Raw genomic sequence first — 19379 nt, forward strand, 5'->3', positions numbered from 1 at the left:
AGTCTAGATTTGTCTGGTCTTTACAAAAGTACTTTTTGCTGTGTCAAACAGTGGTTAAGATCTAGCTCATGTGCCATTTTTTTTTACTATGTCTGAAAAGTTATTTTGCCATGATGAGAGTGTTTGTTTTGGGAGTTTCTGAAATCAAAGTTTAAATTTAATGATTTTCTTTTTCAATCACATAATCTGTTTCATTTCCTTAAACTTACTTTGGCCATTTCTATATCAAGTGACAGCTCCAACACCCTTATTTCTAATATCTAATTAATTTTCCATAATAGCTCAGGAATCATTCCAGTATGAATAACTGTCAATCTGCTTTTAAAGTAAAGTTCCAGTACTCCTTTTTATAGCACAAGTAAAGGGCATAAAGTGTACGGATAGCAAAAGAAACAACAGTAAAAACAGAGTCAGCAACAACTTTAAAATAGTTTTTGTCTTTATTTAAAAAATATTAGCTGTTCAATATACAGTATTGTAGAAGCTCAGAAACCCTAGAGCTGTCTCTTTATTACAAGATCGACTTACCTTGTTTTTAACCTTATAAACATAGCTATACACCAAAGTCTTTTAAAGACAAATAACTTAAAAAGAGGAGAAAACAAACACAAGATTTTTTAATATGCTACAGGTTAATCATTCTAAATAGGAAATAATTTTTGAAGCTTTGTTCTTTGTTTCAAACCTTCATATTCATAATGCTTGCCTGAAAAAATGTGAAATTGAAGAAGTCACCCCGCAACTCTTATACTAATGAATAAAATCTCTAAACTTTTACTTACTTGCAGTGTTAATTTTCTGTAGATTTATAGCTACAAATTTAGATTTCACAATATAGAAATGAGAAGATCCTTCTAAAAATTGACTATTCCGATCGTGATGGTATGTTTACTTCTGTTTTCATGGCTTACATTCTCCTTATTGAAACTCATTTCAGAATATAACCTAGATTGCTGAATATTGTGCAATAGAAGATCTTAATTCAGTCCCTTAAGAAGGTTGCAATTCTTCAATCGCAAATGTTCTTTTCAATACAGTTGAACTGAGATTTACAGATTGTAACATTTATCCCATATCAGAAAGCAATTTACTCCCAGAGCTCATCCATTCATTTGACGCAAAGTGGGACTGGAGTCTGGACAGGACACCAGTCCATCTGAGGAGTCTCCAACATGAAACACAAAATGCATTTGCATTTACCATGACTTTTGACATTGCCTGTCATTGTCAGATTTAAAAATAAGCTAAATTAAGTAATACTAAGGTTAGTAACATCATTTGAAGCTACAATAGTAACTGCAGTGTATAAAATATTGGAGTAGTCTTTTTGGCTCAACTGAACTAATATACTAGTATTTTTAAAAAATACATTTTCTCAGCATATTTACTTTATGTTTTTTTTTTCAGATTATGGTACAATACAGTACAAGGCTTTGAATCCTTTTGTGCTTTTCCTCTGATTGATTTTGTGTTTACACTGATCTTGAACCTTGTGAATATAGTTATTAAATTTCTGATTAAGCTTTTAAGTTTCAGTATTCTCTGCACTTATCATGGCAGTTTCTCGGGCATATGTTAACAATGTACTCAAAAATCAAAACACATGTACAAATGTTGCTTTTGAATCGGTACCGATGACATTTTTTGCAGTGCACTTGTAAAACCCAGTGTCTCTGGTGGAAGGGTTCTGAATGATTAAGGAACCCTGAGGATGCAGGTACTTGTTTCCAAACAGCCGCGCTTGACCAGTTGCAGTAAGACGTGTTTTATCTGGCATTTCCCACATTACCTCAGCCTTGGGAATGCCAATGGCCAAACAGTTCAATTGGATTGCAACTCCGGTTCTAGCGTATATCACTGGTGCAGGGCCACTGGTGATTCTGGGGGGATATGCTATAATGATTACTGGAACATTCAACGCTGCTGTCCCATATTCATTGACTGACCTACAAGAATATGTTCCTCGGTCATACACGGAAGTTTGCTGAACTGTGAGTGTGCCGTTTGGCCATACTGCGTAGCGACCTGTTCTTTGAGGGCTGGTTAGAATCATGCCGCTGGGAAGCGTCCAGAACAACCTGGGTTGTGGGTTCCCCTCAGACATACAGTGAAGCTGCAGATTTTCTCCATTAATGATACTCACCAAGGAACTGTGTTTGTTAGTGATGTCTGGCTTTTTCCCTATTTCTAGTACAACTATTCTTTCAACCTGTCCTGCTGGATTTCTCGCTGAGCAACGATAAGTACCCACTTCAGAGAGGGAAGGATTGCTAATATAAAGGGCTCCATCTGGTTTGTGATAGAATTTTGATAACTGTTTGCCACTAGAAAGTCGGGAACCATTGGGAAGGATCCAAATGGTTTCTGGAGCTGGTTTGCCCTCAACAGAGCAGTTTATCCTTATCGTGTTGCCAATAGTTAGTGGCAGAGTCTCAGTTTTGGGGCTCTTCAGCTCCGGTTTCTCCAGGCTGTCAGTTACATCAAGGTGTACTGTCAGCCTAGCCTCCCCACCTTCATTGCGTGCAATACAGACCAGCTGGATTGAATCTGCTTTTTTTAGGGACCTTATGTCAAGGGTACCATTGAGATGAACTGTAATGCTGCTTCCATAGTAGGGAGCAGGAAGGACAACATTTTCTGGCAAAACCCACATCACACGAGGTACCGGGATCCCCTCAGCCTTGCAGTCTAAGAATTTGCGCTGCTCTTTGATGGCTTGTTCTTTGATTGTGTTCATCACTCCACTTACCCCATTGATGGAAGGTGGAGAGACCAGGACTTCTACTCTTGTAACCTTCTTGTCCTGCCCTACAGTGTTTATGGCAGTGCAGGTATAGTTACCATTGTCAAACCTTTGGACCTTCTGTATGAAAAGTGTACCATCATTGTGTACCTGGTACTTATCCGATGAAGATGGAATGATGCGGTTTGTTGGAGAGAGCCATGTTATGAAAGGTGTTGGCTCCCCTTTTGCATCGCACTTCAATGAAACTGCATCTCCATATTGCACTTGAACAGTGGAGAAAGTTTTATTCCTAATGGCAGGAGAATCTGCCACCACCTTCACATGCACTTTCATTTCATCCTTTCCTATTTGGTTTTCCGCATAACACGTGTAATCCCCTTCCTCTTTCATCCCAACTTCATTGAAATAGAGAGTTCCATTGTTGAACACAACGTACCTTTTTGTACGTATTCCACTATCATCGGATTGCATGACACTGTTGACTGTTGTACCATCAGGTAGACCCCATTTAATTTCAGGGTTGGGAAGGCCTGATGCTATGCAGTCCACCTTCAAGTTTCCTCCATACATCACCTTGTGTTGTTGCTTTGCCTGTTGCTTGTGTTCAATCTTTGCTGGTTTCATCATCACGCTAACTTTAAGCACCACGTAATCATCTCCCATCTTGTTTCTTGCCACACACAAGTAATCTCCCTCATCCTTCTCCGTGACCTTCTGGACAACCAAGGTACCATTGTTGTGGACTTTTATTCTTGGATCAAAACTAAAACATGGAAAAACAAATTGTTAGACCAGTGAACATACAGCAGGAAGATTCCTGCTCTAATAGATGCAAATAAGATGTTAGGATATATAATTAAAATCTAGAATATTAACCATGGATTGTTGCATTAAAAGTGAATTGCAAATTACAATTCATGAGTAAGATCTCAATTTATGTAGAGTTTGGGAGTCAACCACCTTACTTGGATACCTTCTCCAGATACAGTACTTACAATACTTTGTATTTTATGTTCTCTGCCTTAAATTATTTTTTTTCTAGTTTCGAGAATGATGCCACAATATTTTTTACTCCAGAGTTTAACATATTTAACCTCGGGGTTAAATATGGGACTTAATTCACTTTTATGCAGAGAACCAAATCTCCTCTCAATCTCCTTTGCTGTAAACTGAAGACATTTGGCCTCTTGATCCAGTCTGCATATGACAAAAATAAAATGCTTGTTGGGCAAGCATATTGGGCAAGGGGAACAAAAATAATGCTTGTTGTTCCCCTCATTCTAAGACTGTAATATCCTTTCTTTGGTGACCAGAAATTAATATTCTAAAATTTGCTTAATCAAGGCTTTTGTTGGTCTTTTTATAGCTTTACCATATGGTATTGATGACAACATAGCAGAATCTACATAAGCACCTACAGTATATTCCTTTCATGCATAATGCTCTAAATTACAACATGCAGCTCTAAATTACTCATGTGGTGTAATGTATACTCTTAATTCCTGCATGGATCATGGATCACTTTTCACTTATCAATGTTCCATTTAATTTTCCAAGTCCCTGACCACTTCATGATTGTGTCTTTTTCTAATTCCCTTCTTATTGTTTCTGCGTTTGCCCCCATCTCTTAGTTTTGTATCACATTTTGACAAACGTTTTACAAATTTAATTTGCTATGCCTATCACAATCATTGACACAGATCAGGAAGAGCAAAGGACCTAAAACAGATGCCTGCTGCACACCATTTCTTATATTTGCCCAGTTAGATGCTATCCCCCTTATGACTAGTTGCTTCCTGTTAAACAGTTCCTGATCCATGTACATGCATTACCTTGGATTCCTGTGTCTTTTAGTTTGAGAATTAACTGTTTTTTATGTTGGTCTTCTACAAAACCTTTCTTTATATTGAAATACATAATGTTGTATAATTTAGTTTTATCTTCCCTTTCTAAATCCATGATGACTGTCTCGTAAGTATTATTCTAGTTTGTCTCTATAGTTTCCACAGGTTTACACTTTACTGTTGTAGGACTAGTTGGTCAAGTTTTTTCTTCAATTTTGTCCTTACATTTGCAATTCTTCATTTTGTGAATACCACAGACCCCACCACAAGTGAAAGCTGAAATGTCCTGGTAAGAGGACTAGCTAAATCCTTCATTTCCTTACTGTAAGTACAACAGGAGAAATACCATTAGCATCCAATAATTTATTAACTTTAAGATAAAAAACAATTACTGGGCTTAAGGGATGTCCTACACTTACAATTTAAGTCTTGAACAGAGAGCAGGGATTTGATTTAAGAACTTAAACTCCTCAAAGGCATCTTCAGATTACACAAAGGACATCTTCAGAATCAATACTTCAAACCAGAAAAAAAACAAGCAGAAACTAAGGGAAGTGCCTTTTAGACAGATACAAGGAAGCTCTTTACTCAAAAGGGGAAGTTACCAAACTACATTCCTAAAGCTGATACTTTGGCTTCCTTCAAGAAGTGAGTGAAAGCCTTAAATCAATCACCTACTAACACCTACTAACATCCAAACAAACTAGATGGACTAATGTCTTCTAGCATTTAATAGCTTTTATTATTCAAATTCATTGCCCCGTCTGGAGGTTTTACTAGTGCCATGCACAAAAGTCTAAGCATTGACCTAAAAGATGTATGTGGCTCTCCAGTTGTAAAAAATGTTATCTTTGTAAGCCTGGAAGCAGACTTGTATAATTGTGTATAATTTGTTTTTGTTCTTGTACAGTACGTAAATGCCTGAGGGGAGGGAATAGTTTGACACCTAAAATGCTTTGCATGCTCTGTCAAAAAAGCAACACTTCTTCCAGGTGAAACTATATATCTAGGACAAAATATAATCTGTCATTGACAGGTCTGTGCAAGAAATGACTGTGAAAACATAGCCTAGGAATATTCTGTATTTAGAATACAAAGAAGTTCTTAAAGACGTCTAGAAAGATAAGGTATATTGAAGAATGTATCCTTTACTTTTTATGTTTTGCAATTGTGCTATTTCAGTGCACATTTTGTGGTAATATCGCCTCAATGTTTGCAATGGATTATGTACACACTTTTGAGAATTAATTAATATTAAAATAATTGATATGGACAGAATGTTGTCAATTATGCTATATAATATTCTCTGCATCATCTTTAAAATGTCTTTGCTATCTTTTCTCTATAACTTATTGTACATCAAGACAGATTCAGATTATGAGAAAATAGATATGCCTTCTGATTTATTTAACAAATGATAGGCTCTCTTTATTATTGATTGACTCAAACCAACATTACATGTAAAACTGCCCAAAATATTCTCCAGCAAATTTACAGTATTTATTGAAATGGCATAGTCAGCCTTTTATCACATCTCTATCAATAACTTCATGAAAAGCATTTCTGTGTGCTTTTAGTTTTCAGTAAAAATGCATCTGCAAAGAAAATAACTGTGCTCTGTGCAGGTGCACAAATTTAGCAGACATACTATTTAGGCAAGGTATTACATAGTACATATTTGCAACTGGTAACATTATAACAGGAGAATGAAGAACCACTCTTTCTATTGTGACCAGATATTACAGCCAGTTTCTAACCTCTTCTTCTAATTTAGGGGGAGCCAAAGCCTGTCTCAGCAAACAGCAGGCACAAGACAGGATGCACCCTGAATGGGATGCTAGTCCATCCCAAGGCAGACAGTTGCGTACACACACTGACACCTAGGACCAATTTTCCCAGAAGCCAGTTAACCTACCAGTACAGTATGTTTTTGGACTGTGGGATGAAACCCACACAAGCAGTGGGGAGACCATACAAACTCCACACAGGTAGCTTCCCAGATCTATCTGAAATCTCAATTGAACCCGGGGTTGCAGTGCCGCAAAGCAGCAATGCTAACCACTGCGCCACCGTGACCACTTTTTCTCATACTGTAAGCAAAATGTTTCAAAGCAAAATAAAGTCAGTGAAAAACTATTTTATAATTCCAAAGTGTCTTTTTCTGATAAAAAAATGTGTACCTGTAATGCGCATCCACCAGCTTTTTAGAAGGGACTCTCCATATTATTCTTGGACCCGGGTCCCCAGAGGCAGAGCAGTCCAGGCGCAGCTGACCTCCATAGGAGACGTCTGTTCTGGTAGGAGAAGACAAGGTGATTTTGGCAGTGGAGGAGCTCTTCTTCACCACTAAGCTTATGGTTCTCCTTGATGCCCCAACGGTGTTGCTTGCCACACACTCATAATGCCCACTGTCTCTGGGCAGTAGGTTTCGTATGTAAAGGGTTCCATTGGGAAAAACAAAGAGGTTGCCATTCACGAACTGGGAGGGCCGAACCTGTGTCCCGTCAAAGATGATCCAGCGAATGCTAGGCTGAGGGGCGGCTTTAGCTGTGCAGTGAATGTACACGGTCTGACCCTCTGAGACACTAACGTTCTCATGCCTGTGCTGTTGAATCATAGGCGGCAAGGCAGCAATATGAAGCCTGACGGACAGAGTTTCGGCTCCGGCAGCATTGCTTGCTATGCATTTGTAAGTTCCTCTGTCTGGGAAGTTGATGTATTTAATCCTCAGAGTTCCATTCCCTAGGAGCATTAATCGCTCCTCAGTATTGCTGGCAACACGTAGCACTGTCCTGTCCGGAAGTACCCATGATATATGAGGAGTTGGCAATCCATGTGCCTTGCAGTCCAGGTCCACACTGCTTCCAAGATAAGCAGTAACATCCTGGTGGCGGGGCTGCAGAATTCCAGGCTGCTGAGCCAGGACAATGAGTGTGACCACCATTTTATCCACACCGTGCTGGTTTTGTGCTGTGCAAAGGTACTGTCCACGGTCCTGAAGCTGGGCGTTTTGAATGACTAAAGTCCCATTCTTCAGAACTTCGAATCGCTGTATCTTTGTATTCAGTGCCATCACAGCTCCTGCAAAAATTCACACATTTTAAATGTACCTTTGCATATAATACTACAGCAGGAGAAAGTGGTCTAGACCTTTACATTAATGTGCAAAACACAATGTGTCCACTATCATCAGTGTCAGAAAAGACCATCAAATAATTTATGTAATTTTACTCCATATTTTCTAGCAAATGATATTTAGACATTGTAAACCACTCTGTAAACCAGTGAATTAAGTATTTGCCAAGTGCACAACACAACACTTTTATTTAATTTATCTTAATTATGCATTGTAACTTACTGTGCACATACAATAAGGTGCGTAAAGATAAAAAAGCCTAAATAACATTTGGGAGAATATTATAGACATCTGTGGTTAGAAGAAACAAGAACCATGTGAAAATTATTTCAAGATATGGTTTTAATTATTTGTAATTCTTAAGACTTTAAGTACTGTATTTTAATTTTTGACAGGAAAAATGACAGGAATTTACGACAGAACAGACTCCTTATATGTATGCAGTGTATATATACCATTATATAAAATTTACAAACTAGAAATTCTAGCAGTAATATACTTAAATTTGCTTCTGCGGTTCCACTGACACATCCTGTTGTAGTGATCACTTCCTTTCACACTACAATTTCAAAATAGAAAGAGCAAAGCTCGATTTCAATGAGAGAAAGTCTGCAGCTCTATTCAGTACTTTCATAATACTTAGAGTGCCTGGCCACAGATAGTAGTGATGTTATGGGGCTAGCCAGCAATCTCTATGAGAATTGTTAATTTAGTTCACCCCTAGGGGCTCCAATCGTTGACTTCCATGAATGTACACCAGGGGCTAAGAGGTGGGATAGATAAACATGTATGGACACTTTAGCGAAAGCAGACAAAAGTGTTAGGAAATGCCTATACTTACCAGTGGAAACTTTAGTCCAAGTAAGAAATGGTTTAGGTTCCCCTACAGTATCACAGGGCAATTCAGCATCCTTTTCAGCATGCACTGATACTGTCTGAAGATTATGTGTGGTGATTCTAGGTTTCATTTGCCGGATTTGTACTTTAGGAGGCCGTTGAGGCTTGGTAGATACTTTCTGAGTGGTACTTTCAGATTTTTGGACAAAAGGAGTGGATAGGGGCATTTGTTTATGCCAGGCAGCAGTTGTCTGTAGTGATGTAGTTATTGTTGTTGTGCTGGTAGGAGTATTGACAGTTGTTCTTCTTGGTGTTGTCTCATACATTGGCATTTCTGTCTTAGAAGCAGTAGGTTTAGACGTAACAAGTGAGCCGGGCCTTGATTCTTTGGGAAGGGTTGCAGGGGTAGTTAGGGGTGGTTTGGTCCGAGCTGGTGTTTTTAAGGGATCTGGTCTGTGCACTATAAAAGGATATCTATTATTCCAGGAATAGGGGTACCTTTGGTTTATGCTGGGGACTCTTAAATCTTGTCCTTGTCTTTCAGGAATGTTATTTGACGCAGAGCTTCTTGAACCAGCTGCTGGCCCAGTTTGTACCCTGTTGGAATGAGCATCTGGGACACGTGCAGTCGGTTTAAGTCTTGGAGGAGCAGTGGTTGTCACGACATAAGAGACATCGTTTCTCCTTGGTGGCGGAACCGTTTTTGCTGTTAACATTGCCTCTGGCCTGCTGGTGACAGAAGTGTTATTTTTAGGGTTTTGTTTGAGGCCTGGGGTGGTCAGAATAGATCCTTCATTGGAATTGTACCTCAGATTAGGTTTATTTGTTGGAATTTGAAGGGTTACTTTGTTCTTCTTTTCCTTTCCTTTTTCAGAAGAATTAATTTTTTTATGGATTTTAAAGGATGGGGCTTCTTGTGGTCTTCTGACCTTATTTTGGGTTTTTGTAGGGCTGTCACTTGTAGGTCGAGTTGAAGGTTGGTCCGGCAATTTTTGTGTACGTTCTCTGGTGATGGATGTTTCTCTGGAATGAATGGATTCCTGCTTGATATTGGGCTTTATGAGATCCTTTTCCACTACCAGATCTAGCTCTATGTAAGACGTCTGTAGGAAATCTCCAGGACTGGCTGTAGTACTAATATTTTTAGCAGTATTTTTATTGCTGCTCACATCAGACATATTTACAGTTGTAAGAGCAGTGTCTATAAACTTCTGGTGATGGATCACAGTGGTAACAGTAGGAGTAGGAAATATTTCACTAGCATCTGTTGTTTTATTTTCTTTTTCTACAACAGCTGAAAATTTTGAAACCACTGTAGAAACCGATTTGGATTCTAGGGTGTCTGATGTAGTAGCTGCATGTTTTTTATTATATAATTCATGGTTTCCAGATATTGTCATTTCTGTCTGATAATGACTGTCCATTGTTATTGGATGAACTATAAAAGGAGCAGAGGTGGTGGGTGTCTGATTGTCAAAATTAGTTACTGTAGTCTTGGCCACTGCATAGATTTGTAGTTTGGGAGTTACAGTGGTGAGACCAAGAGCTGGTGAAAGGGATCTTTCAGTTGTAGGGAATAAACTGAGCCGTGTTTTTGCTGAGGGAACACGTAGAGGTGGTCCAATATTGTTGGGCCTGGTTCTTATTTTGTTGGGTCTTCTTCTGCCACCAAACCTCCTCCGTGTATATACTGGGTGTCTAGACCGTGGGTAAGTAGGAGTCGTGTGAGTTTTCACAGTAGCAGTACTGGAGGCTATTGTATAACTGATAGTCGGTGAGGCCATTGCAGCGACTGTGGTAAATGTAGTATGATGTGAGCTGACATGCTGTTGTTCATTAATGTCTTCATGTTTGCTTCCATCAACTGAGTTTGTTTTAAGTTTGGATTGTTCATGAACTTTTACAGTACTGTCTCTGACTTTTACAGTCGGCACTGTTGGTCCAACACTGGGTGAATTTGCTGTGTTTTGAATTGCCTCTTCACTTAGTTTTGAGCTTATGGGAGGATTGGTTTTATCATTTGTTTCAGAATAGTCCATACTTGCAGAGCTTAATGGGAAATTTGAAACGGTGTAAGCAGATTTGTTTTCCAAAGAGTCATTCTGACTTTCTTGTAAATCTATATTATATAATGTGTTTGTCCTTAACATATTTAGATTATTCTCACTGTGGTCTTTAAAATCAGTAATAACATACTTTGTTTCCTCAGGACCAGATGTTGTCTTTAAAATATGAGTATTTGGTGTCACAACATTTAACAAGTCAGTGTTAGTGGTGGATGCAGGGATTTGGTAGATGCGATTGGTGTGGTCCTTTGTAACAGTGGGCTCTGTCACCACAGTTTCTTGAGGATGTTTTACATGACTTTTGGGTGTAGTGATCAAAAACAAGCCTTCCTCTTGAAGATGTGTGTCATCGATAGAAGATCCTTCAGTGTTGTCTGAAGATTCAAACCGCATATTTCCAGATGCTGTTTTTCTTGTTGTTGCAGTGCTGTGTACTGAGGGTGATGGTGTGGTTTTCAGAACCGTTTTTTCACGAACCTTTGCCAGAATATCTGCCCACTGTTGTGGATCAATTTTCTTATTTGACATGGTAACTCTTCTCCGTGTTTCAAATGAAAGTTGACCTTTTTCTGCCTTGGAACCTTTTGACTGTCCTAATCTATTCTTAGTTTTTAACTTTCTTTTATAATTTATGAGCGGTTGCCCACGTATGTTGTTTTTGTGGCCTCTTTTTGTACCATGTGAATTTATACTGCTAGATTCTTTTTTAGGGAGCTCTTGAAAATTGGTATCACCAGAAGACTCTTCATCATCTCTTAATAAGGCTTTAATTTTGGTGGGACCACCAGCTGCAGGTTGTGGCCTTAATGGGAACTTTCTAAATGGCTGTGACATTTTCATTCTTGTAAGAATTACATTGGTAGCAAATGAATCAACACCATGTTTGTTTATAGCTACACACTTGTAGTGTCCATTATCTGTTAACTGGGTCTGCGGTATGAATAACGTTCCATTCTCCAACACGTATGCCCGGCTGGAATTTGATCTGATATTCAATATACTGCTGCTGGGAAGAATCCAGTTGATTTCAGCTTCTGGTATAGCAGAGGCAGCACAAGGCAAGATGATGGGCTCACCTACTGATTTAGTTACAGAGCCCTCTTCTTTTCCTAGAATTGGGCCTGGTACTTCTTCTACAGAAATGCGATAGGCCATCATATCAATGTCACCCTTCACTTGTGCAATACAATGGTAAACCCCTGAATCAGAGTGATCTACTGCTTTGATAATCAACCTTCCACTGCTAGTGACAGCAATCCTGCTGTCTCCACTGTTAAATGGTGCTGCTACTTTAGATCCGTCTGGTAGCATCCACTGTATCAGTGGATCTCCAGAACTCAGGACTTTACAATCCAGTTGGCACAAGTTCCCTTTGACAACACTCATCACAGTTCTGCTGTCATTTTTAGACTCAATCATGACCCACCTACTTTTTTGTCTTCTTATAATCTCTGTGTCTAGAGTTTGTGAAAACTGAGTGGTGAAAATAAGCTTTACATTCTTTGCAGTTGACTGCAGTCTGTTTAGCTGTATGTTGACAAATGTTTGCATTAGCCACGATGGCTGTGATAATATGCTAGCTTTCACACCTGTGAAATAATAGGCATCTTTTTGAATATCTTGCCTATACCTGTAACTTAAATTGGGTTCTTTGCTCAGCATTATCTCTTTCTGCAGATGAACAGGGATTTCACTGTAATAAGCAATTAGCTTCCATAATTTTTCATATTGTGCACGATCCATTGGGCATTCAACATCCAGTGACAGGGTCATATTGATAGCAATCTGCTGAGAATTGATATGATTCCAATTAATTTTTGTTGACTCTTGTGGCTCAGCAATGTGACATTTCAAATCTACTTTGTTTCCATGCTCATCCGTCATATTCAGTGTTATATTTCCAAAGGGCTCTTGGTGTTGTTCTATAGGAAGACCTTCAAACTCACTGTCATCCCTCCTCATGTCAATATGGTCCTTTAATGGTGAACTAATTACTGGGCTGGTGCAGAAAACATTATCCAGTTGTAATATGTCCTTTTTATTTACATTTTTTGGTGTAGAACACACGGGACACAGCTGTTCTCTGTCATATGCTTTATCTTTTTTACATTTAATGACACCTGCAAAGACACAAGTTTGAGCTGTGTTAGAAAACAAAGCTGAAGAAACAGAAAAGTGAATGCATATGTATATATACAGTATGCATACAGTATATATTCATATAAGTATGTAATGGATACTTTTAAGGGTATTATAACAAATTAGGTGCTAGTGATAATGTAGCACATTGTTCACCTTTTAAAATGTTGTTTAATGCAATGTGCTGTGACTAAACCACCTGGCAGTAAGCCAGATAACTAATAAAATTATATAGGCCAGACAAAGGATAGTAAAAAGGTGTCCATTTACTGAAAGTGCTCTGTTGCAAGAAAAAAAATATTTACAAAAAGAAAAAGATGAAATATTCAGCAAAAATAATAAATTGCAGTTGCTATTATGCCCTTTTCTGCTTGCGGTTTTAAAAAAAAACAACAGGCCTACAATCACCCAGGCTGTGTAATGACACATAAATAAGAGTACATTTGTACACCGGAAGGCCAGGTTAAAAACCCTAAGCTGTACCCCTGGCTCCTCGTGATGGACAGGTGAGCCTATATTTATACAAGGGGTGAGCCAGGGTCTGTAACCCCCCCACACACAATGGTAGAATAAAGAAAGACAAGAGAAAAGACAACTACAATCAATACATAGATGAAATTAACAATAGTTATTTACCATAACCAAAGTATAAATGCACAGATGTATAGAGCATTATATCCCCGTATACTGTGCATGATATAATTATATAATAAAGAATTATATTATATAGGATTAATATATAATATTATATATGGCATGTAATTTGCCAAACCGTTTTATACCATACGGTGTCACGGGAAGCCGGAGCCTACCTGGCAAGCAACGAGCGCAAGGCAGTGTACACCCTGGACGCCAGTCCATCGCAGGGCAAGTGCAAGCCAATCATACATGGGGGCAATTTGGAGGCCACGGTAAATGCTGAATGGGGGGGGGGAATTTTGCCCAGACACCGGGATAACACTCTACTCAGCCCTGCTTAGCTTCAGTGGGTAGACAGTTGAGAGCTGCAGGGTGATATGGCTGCTGGCTAATATTATATATATATTTCATATATAATTGCCAGAGTGAAAAGATGTTTTTGATAAGCAAATAATGAGAGTCTTTGAAAAACTTGAACAGAAATCAGAGATCAAGTTAATTGAAAGCATATTATGACCATTGATTTAAAGAAAGGAAAATAAATGTTAAAACTCGGAAGAGGTTGCTACCATTCAAATAACACCATCAGAAGATATAGGAAATCAGCTAAACCTGGCAAAAATGACTTACCTTCAGACTGCTTATTCCAGTCCAGAAGCCATTTTAATCTGCAGTCACATGTCCACGGGTTTCCATGTAAATACAGGCTTTCCAGCTGGGGCATTGTTTTGAACATCCGTCTGGACAGCGAAGTGAGGCTGTTTTCAGACAAATACAGGTGCTTCAGTGTGGAGATTTTGAAATGCTGCAAGAATGAGAAAGTCACGAAGGTGCTCGGGTGGAGCTGCTGAAGGAGGTTCCCCTCAAGATGGAGCAGGCGCAGTGCCGTCAGCCCATTGAAAGCATCCGGGTGAATGAACCCAATCCTGTTGTGGTCTAAGTGCAGTCGGAGCAAACTGGACAGGCCCTGAAAGGCCTGTCCCGTAATCACATTTACTTTGTTGTAACTCATTTTCAGCACCTAAAGAAAAAGGGATAGACCACTGATATTATAAATGGAGACAGATGTAAACCTGTGACTTGGCTAGACTAGAGTCTTTTGGCCAGAGCATGATTGTGCTTCACGTACTATGGATAAGAAAAGTGTGAGTGAGACTCGCCTAAGAAAGTCGTATCATGAAAGTCAACAAATGTTTGATAAGACTAGATTTTTTAGCTGCACATGAGATAAACTATTCAACATACATTGACATTTAAATTACTTTGAGGAAAATAGGCCAAATCACTAAGTAGCTGTGAGCATAGTTTATTGAAGCCTACATGATCAATTTAAAACTTTTTCACCATTTATGCCCTTAGAATATATCATTGTCTTCTCTCATTCTGGTGTGGGTGAAAGACTTTGATCTGGCCTGTAATATAGTATGGCTCTGTACCAGTAATACTACATATTAATTCAAAATTATCATTTTACACTCATTATGCTGCTGTAAACTATAGTAAATGTAACAGAGATGAAGATACAGTAGAAGGTCTTGCCTGCAGTGATATTAAGTCTCTGAAGACTCCATTGGGGATAGATTGGATGTCATTCCCATGCATCATAAGAAGTTCCAGTTTCCTTAATCCAGCCAGAGACTTTTCTGTGAGTTTATTAATGGTGTTAAACCTTCAATAAGGAAACATTTTTTACTATTAACAATATAAAATAAGGCATTTAAGTACACTAAAATAGATGCTGTAAGTACACTAATGTTCACTGTGCTACAGTTTTAAAATGCATAATGTATACAGTTCTGAATGATTAAATTCTATCTGACATTCATTGATTAAATTCATCTATATGACATGCTAATGTGGATACCGTAAAATGAAACTTTAAAGAAAGTCTAAATCTCTTCAACGAGTCTAGAGGTGACTGGTGCTGTTTCCAATAAAAGATCAGATTTACCATGGCTACACCAAAGAGATTTATTAAATTTACAAGACTGTGTTCACTCTGCCACCCATCCCTTTTACAACGAAAACTTTCTGTAATACGGATAAAACATCAATTAGAAAAAGTGAGAAATTAAACTACTAACCCTAAATTGATTCGTTCCACATGCTTAGGAAGTCCAGCAGGCACAGATAATAAAGACCGGAAAGTGCAGTGCACCTCTGTGGACAGGTAGCAAGCACAGGGGTGCGGACAGGAGACACCTGTGTGTGCTAGTGCCATCACTATGATCAGCACCAAGGACAGAGTGCCAGGACATCCCATCGTCAACAGAATGTTGAGGACACGTCTTTCTTCCAGGAGTCCTTTTCACTGCATCACAAAAAATAATTTCGTCCAGAATTTAATGACATTAAAATAGAAGCCTGACGATGATTTTTTAAAAATCAGATTAAACATACACATGAGGCCAAAATAATGTGCTGGCTGAAGATTCCCATTCTAGATTGTTTCTCTACTGAAAAATAAATACATTGCAGATATGAGTCTTTTGAAATGCTAAACATTCTTTAGTTGTAGAAACCTAAGATGTTTGCTGATCGTTTAGTAACATAAGTTACTAAAATTTAATAATGTTTGATTTTTTAGGATGAATTTACACTTCGATGTTTGACTAGTAAGGGGGAAATTTGCAGTGAGAGCACTTACAGCTAATCTCAAAACATTTTGTCTTTGTTTCCATTGGATTAATGCTTCTAATTTCAAAATAGCGATTATTGAAGGTTACCTATACTGTAGTGATCCCGTCTGTTCTTTTCCTGGAATCGTGAAAGGTGAAGTTGATTTAAGAAATTAATCTGTACTGAATTTTGTTTTGGTGCACCTGTGGATTTTCTTCCGTATAACATTTCATTAAATATACACATAGAGCTAAACATTTAGGAACTACTTTAGGAATTCAATAAATCAAACATTTCTATTCTCTAATAGAAAATGCATCATATAACCTTAAGAACAGTTTACTGTAGATAATAATTTAAAAAATTGCAAGAATTCCTTAAAATATGAAGCACAATGAAAAAGCACAGTGTCATATTCCATAAAGAGGTGAGCAGGTGATGAAAAAGCCAACAAAAGTTTGGGTTTTGTTTTACCCCTAGAAGGGATGTGATTTAATTTAATTGCACTAGGCAATGAAAAGCCATGCAGAGGTCGGTCAAGTTGAGCCCATCCTTTGTGAACACCTGTAGATTAGATTTATAAAATGAAAAAAACACTAAACATATCTAGGCAGTCTTTACAATACAATAGATTGAAAATCATGCTCCATTGCTGCTGCACCAACACTACAAAATATCACTGTATTAAACATTTGTGCTGAGCTAGGTTGTTTTCCTTTCTTTACTCTCAAACCCTTTATAAAACTTCTACAGATGGTTTAAGGAAGTTCAAGAACCATAACAGTTCACGGAAACTTCCTCCACTTATCAAGATCAAGGAAACTGCACGGTTAAATGGTCCCAGACAGGAAAAAAAAATAGAGCTCCAAAGATTTCTCAAGGGGGACAGAATCACTTCTAGATTACAACAACAAGACTCATATGCACTTGGGAAGAAAGTTATATATACATGTACCTTCAGCATGTACTATTAAGTCTAAAAAAACTAAAACTGGTCATTTGAAACTACCAATGGTACTGACAGCATTTTATCCAAATGTAATACACACGACAGTTTAACTCTGAAGCACATACAGTACCTGAATGAATGACAGTGAAAGTGAACAGAAACCACTTTAGACTCTGACACTTCAAACTGTCCTTTTTGTGTGATAACATTTCCTTTTTAATATTGTTTTTTGCCTTCTTATAGACCCACCCGCAAGGAAACAATTGGCTAGAGTAATAACTAGAGAATGACGCAAAAACTCTAGTTGAAAATAAGAGTTCCAAAAGATACAAGGCTGCTCTCTCAACGCGCTTAGACATATTTTATTCCTAACATGGTCTCAAGTAGGACAGAACAGTACCAAACGTGACCGTTTCCAAATGAAAAAAAAACCCAACACATTAAATTATATTCAGTATATTGCCATTTTCTATAGTGACTAATGATGTGGTATTTCTTTATAAGCCCAATTTTCAGCGTCACCAAGTCACGAAAATAATCAAACAAAAACTGCCCCACCAGTAATGCCTAGAGCTCGCGATTCGGGATATTTCAAATGCAGTTTGAGCGACAGTGCGTCTGATGACTTAAGCAGACAAAGATCTATTGCTCTAAACTATCAACAATTGTGTCTTTATTTTTTAAATGGAATTTGCAATAAAAATGACCCACCACCAATGAAGTTTATTTGATTGTATTTTATTGTAGTGCGACATACAGCTTGTGTTATTTAATACGTCTTTTAAAAGGTGATGCATTGCAATTTGGCAATGCACTTCTGATTTACAGGATAACAATTATTTAGCAATTTATCGATTTAAAAGTCATTATAGCTACGAAAAAGGGTTACGATTTATTTACAGTACTCTTAAATTTATTAATACTGTCGTTTATTATTATTTTAACTATCCATTGGCATTTTCATTTAAACAACTTGTTGCTACAGTACTGTACTACAGTAACTGCTACAGTTACTTAAAAACATACCCCTCTTTTAGAAGTTTTAGTTTTTTTTAATGGAAAAAAATGTGAATAACTCTAGCAATTAACACCCTTCTAAAACACTAAATAAATGCACAGGATTAAATAAAACGAAAAGTTACCTTGAAATCGAGAAGCCGGAGAAAGACAATATGAAAGTTCATCATTTTTCTTATTGCTTAAATGTCCATTTCAATCCAGTATTCCTTTTTCGAAACCACTGTGTGCAGACGAAACGTTCAGAGACATCCAATCATCAAGACCGCATCAATGTCCGAGGATACCACCCGTTTTCTATTGAATAAAAATAATGCGCTCTCCAGATCATCAGAATACTATGTGCTTTGCGTGTTACTTTTTGCAAATACAGAGAATCGCATTAAGCAAAAGCATTAAAACTGTTTTAGCGTTTTGTTATATATTGAAACCAAACAGTGTAACTTCCAGTGGAATACTAATAACGCCAATTCTTCCGGAATATAATTATTTAAAAAAAAATCCCACTCCACGTTCAGTGCCGCAAGAAGTTTTCTAGCTGGTCAGAAGTACAGCTGAGGTGTTGACTTTGAGGAAGGGAATGTACACTCCAGCATTTGGGGACACGTCTGTTCTCAGCCACTGTTAGCAGGTCTAGCAAGTGAGACTGAGGTTTAGCCTCTAAGATTAGATGATTTGTCCTGGAGAGGAGGGGCCACATTAGCTGTGAAAGGCATTTATCACCCCTAAGATGTGGCCAGTCAATTTTCCCCTTCATTATAGAGTACATCTTTTTCATTTTGTTTCTGTTTGAATAACTGTAAATACATGTAAAAAAAACCCTGAAGCTATACCATACAGTACCTGTATATACAACTGAAAAGGTAACTTTTTAATACATTTTAATAAAGCTTGTGTAAACTTTGCATCACAACTATCAATAAGAGTTTAATCACAGGCACATATTTAAATTGGAGGATTTGGTTTCTTGGGCTGCAACAGGTTGGTTAATTCATGAGTATTGCTTTTTGTAATGAAAACTGTTCAGATCATGTAATCTAATAAACATGACAGAAACTGCATGTTTGCTATTTGAGCTTAGTAAACACACACACAATTAGCTAATTGATTTGTATGAATAGCTTTGGAAAATAACACTGCTAATCTTAAATAAGGACCATGTCTCATCCAAACAATGAACATCACCTGTATACTGTGGGCATGATTGAAGGCAGCCAGTCTATGAAAGATGTTGCTTAGAAACATGGTTTGACTGTGTGTAGAGTAGTCCAGAGACACCAGAACACCAGCTCTATGAGAGACAGGCCATGTCCTGTAAAGCAAAGAGTTTCCACAATACCGTGAGACTGTCACATTAATGTAATCCCTGTACAATGTTAAATGGCAG

At 37.9% G+C, this 19379-nt stretch overlaps 1 protein-coding gene across 1 annotated transcript; it reads right to left on the reverse strand.

Moving 5' to 3' along the window:
• Positions 1-418: 418 nt before the first annotated feature.
• On the reverse strand, positions 419-18615 carry mxra5a (matrix-remodelling associated 5a). Its single transcript, XM_088609274.1, has 7 exons — positions 18118-18615; positions 15492-15718; positions 14947-15076; positions 14038-14428; positions 8568-12749; positions 6771-7671; positions 419-3509 (listed from the first exon to the last, which is right to left on the reverse strand). Exons 2-7 carry the CDS (start codon positions 15668-15670, stop codon positions 1595-1597), a joined length of 7698 nt encoding a protein of 2565 aa, XP_088465400.1. The 5' UTR covers positions 15671-15718; positions 18118-18615; the 3' UTR covers positions 419-1594.
• Between the last annotated feature and the right edge of the window lie 764 nt (positions 18616-19379).

This window comes from Lepisosteus platostomus, chromosome 2 (genome assembly GCF_059453375.1).
Source record: "Lepisosteus platostomus isolate fLepPlt1 chromosome 2, fLepPlt1.hap1, whole genome shotgun sequence".
NCBI classification, from domain to species: Eukaryota; Metazoa; Chordata; class Actinopteri; order Semionotiformes; family Lepisosteidae; genus Lepisosteus; species Lepisosteus platostomus.

Excerpts from the sequence above, each read along its gene's own strand:
- mxra5a (XM_088609274.1), bottom strand. The coding sequence starts at position 15,670 with ATGGGATGTCCTGGCACTCTGTCCTTGGTGCTGATCATAGTGATGGCA. Across the intron at positions 14,429-14,946 it reads GAGACTTAATATCACTGCAG|GTGCTGAAAATGAGTTACAA; the intron begins GCAAGACCTTCT and ends CTTTTTCTTTAG. Across the intron at positions 7,672-8,567 it reads TTGGACTAAAGTTTCCACTG|GAGCTGTGATGGCACTGAAT; the intron begins GTAAGTATAGGC and ends GAATTTTTGCAG.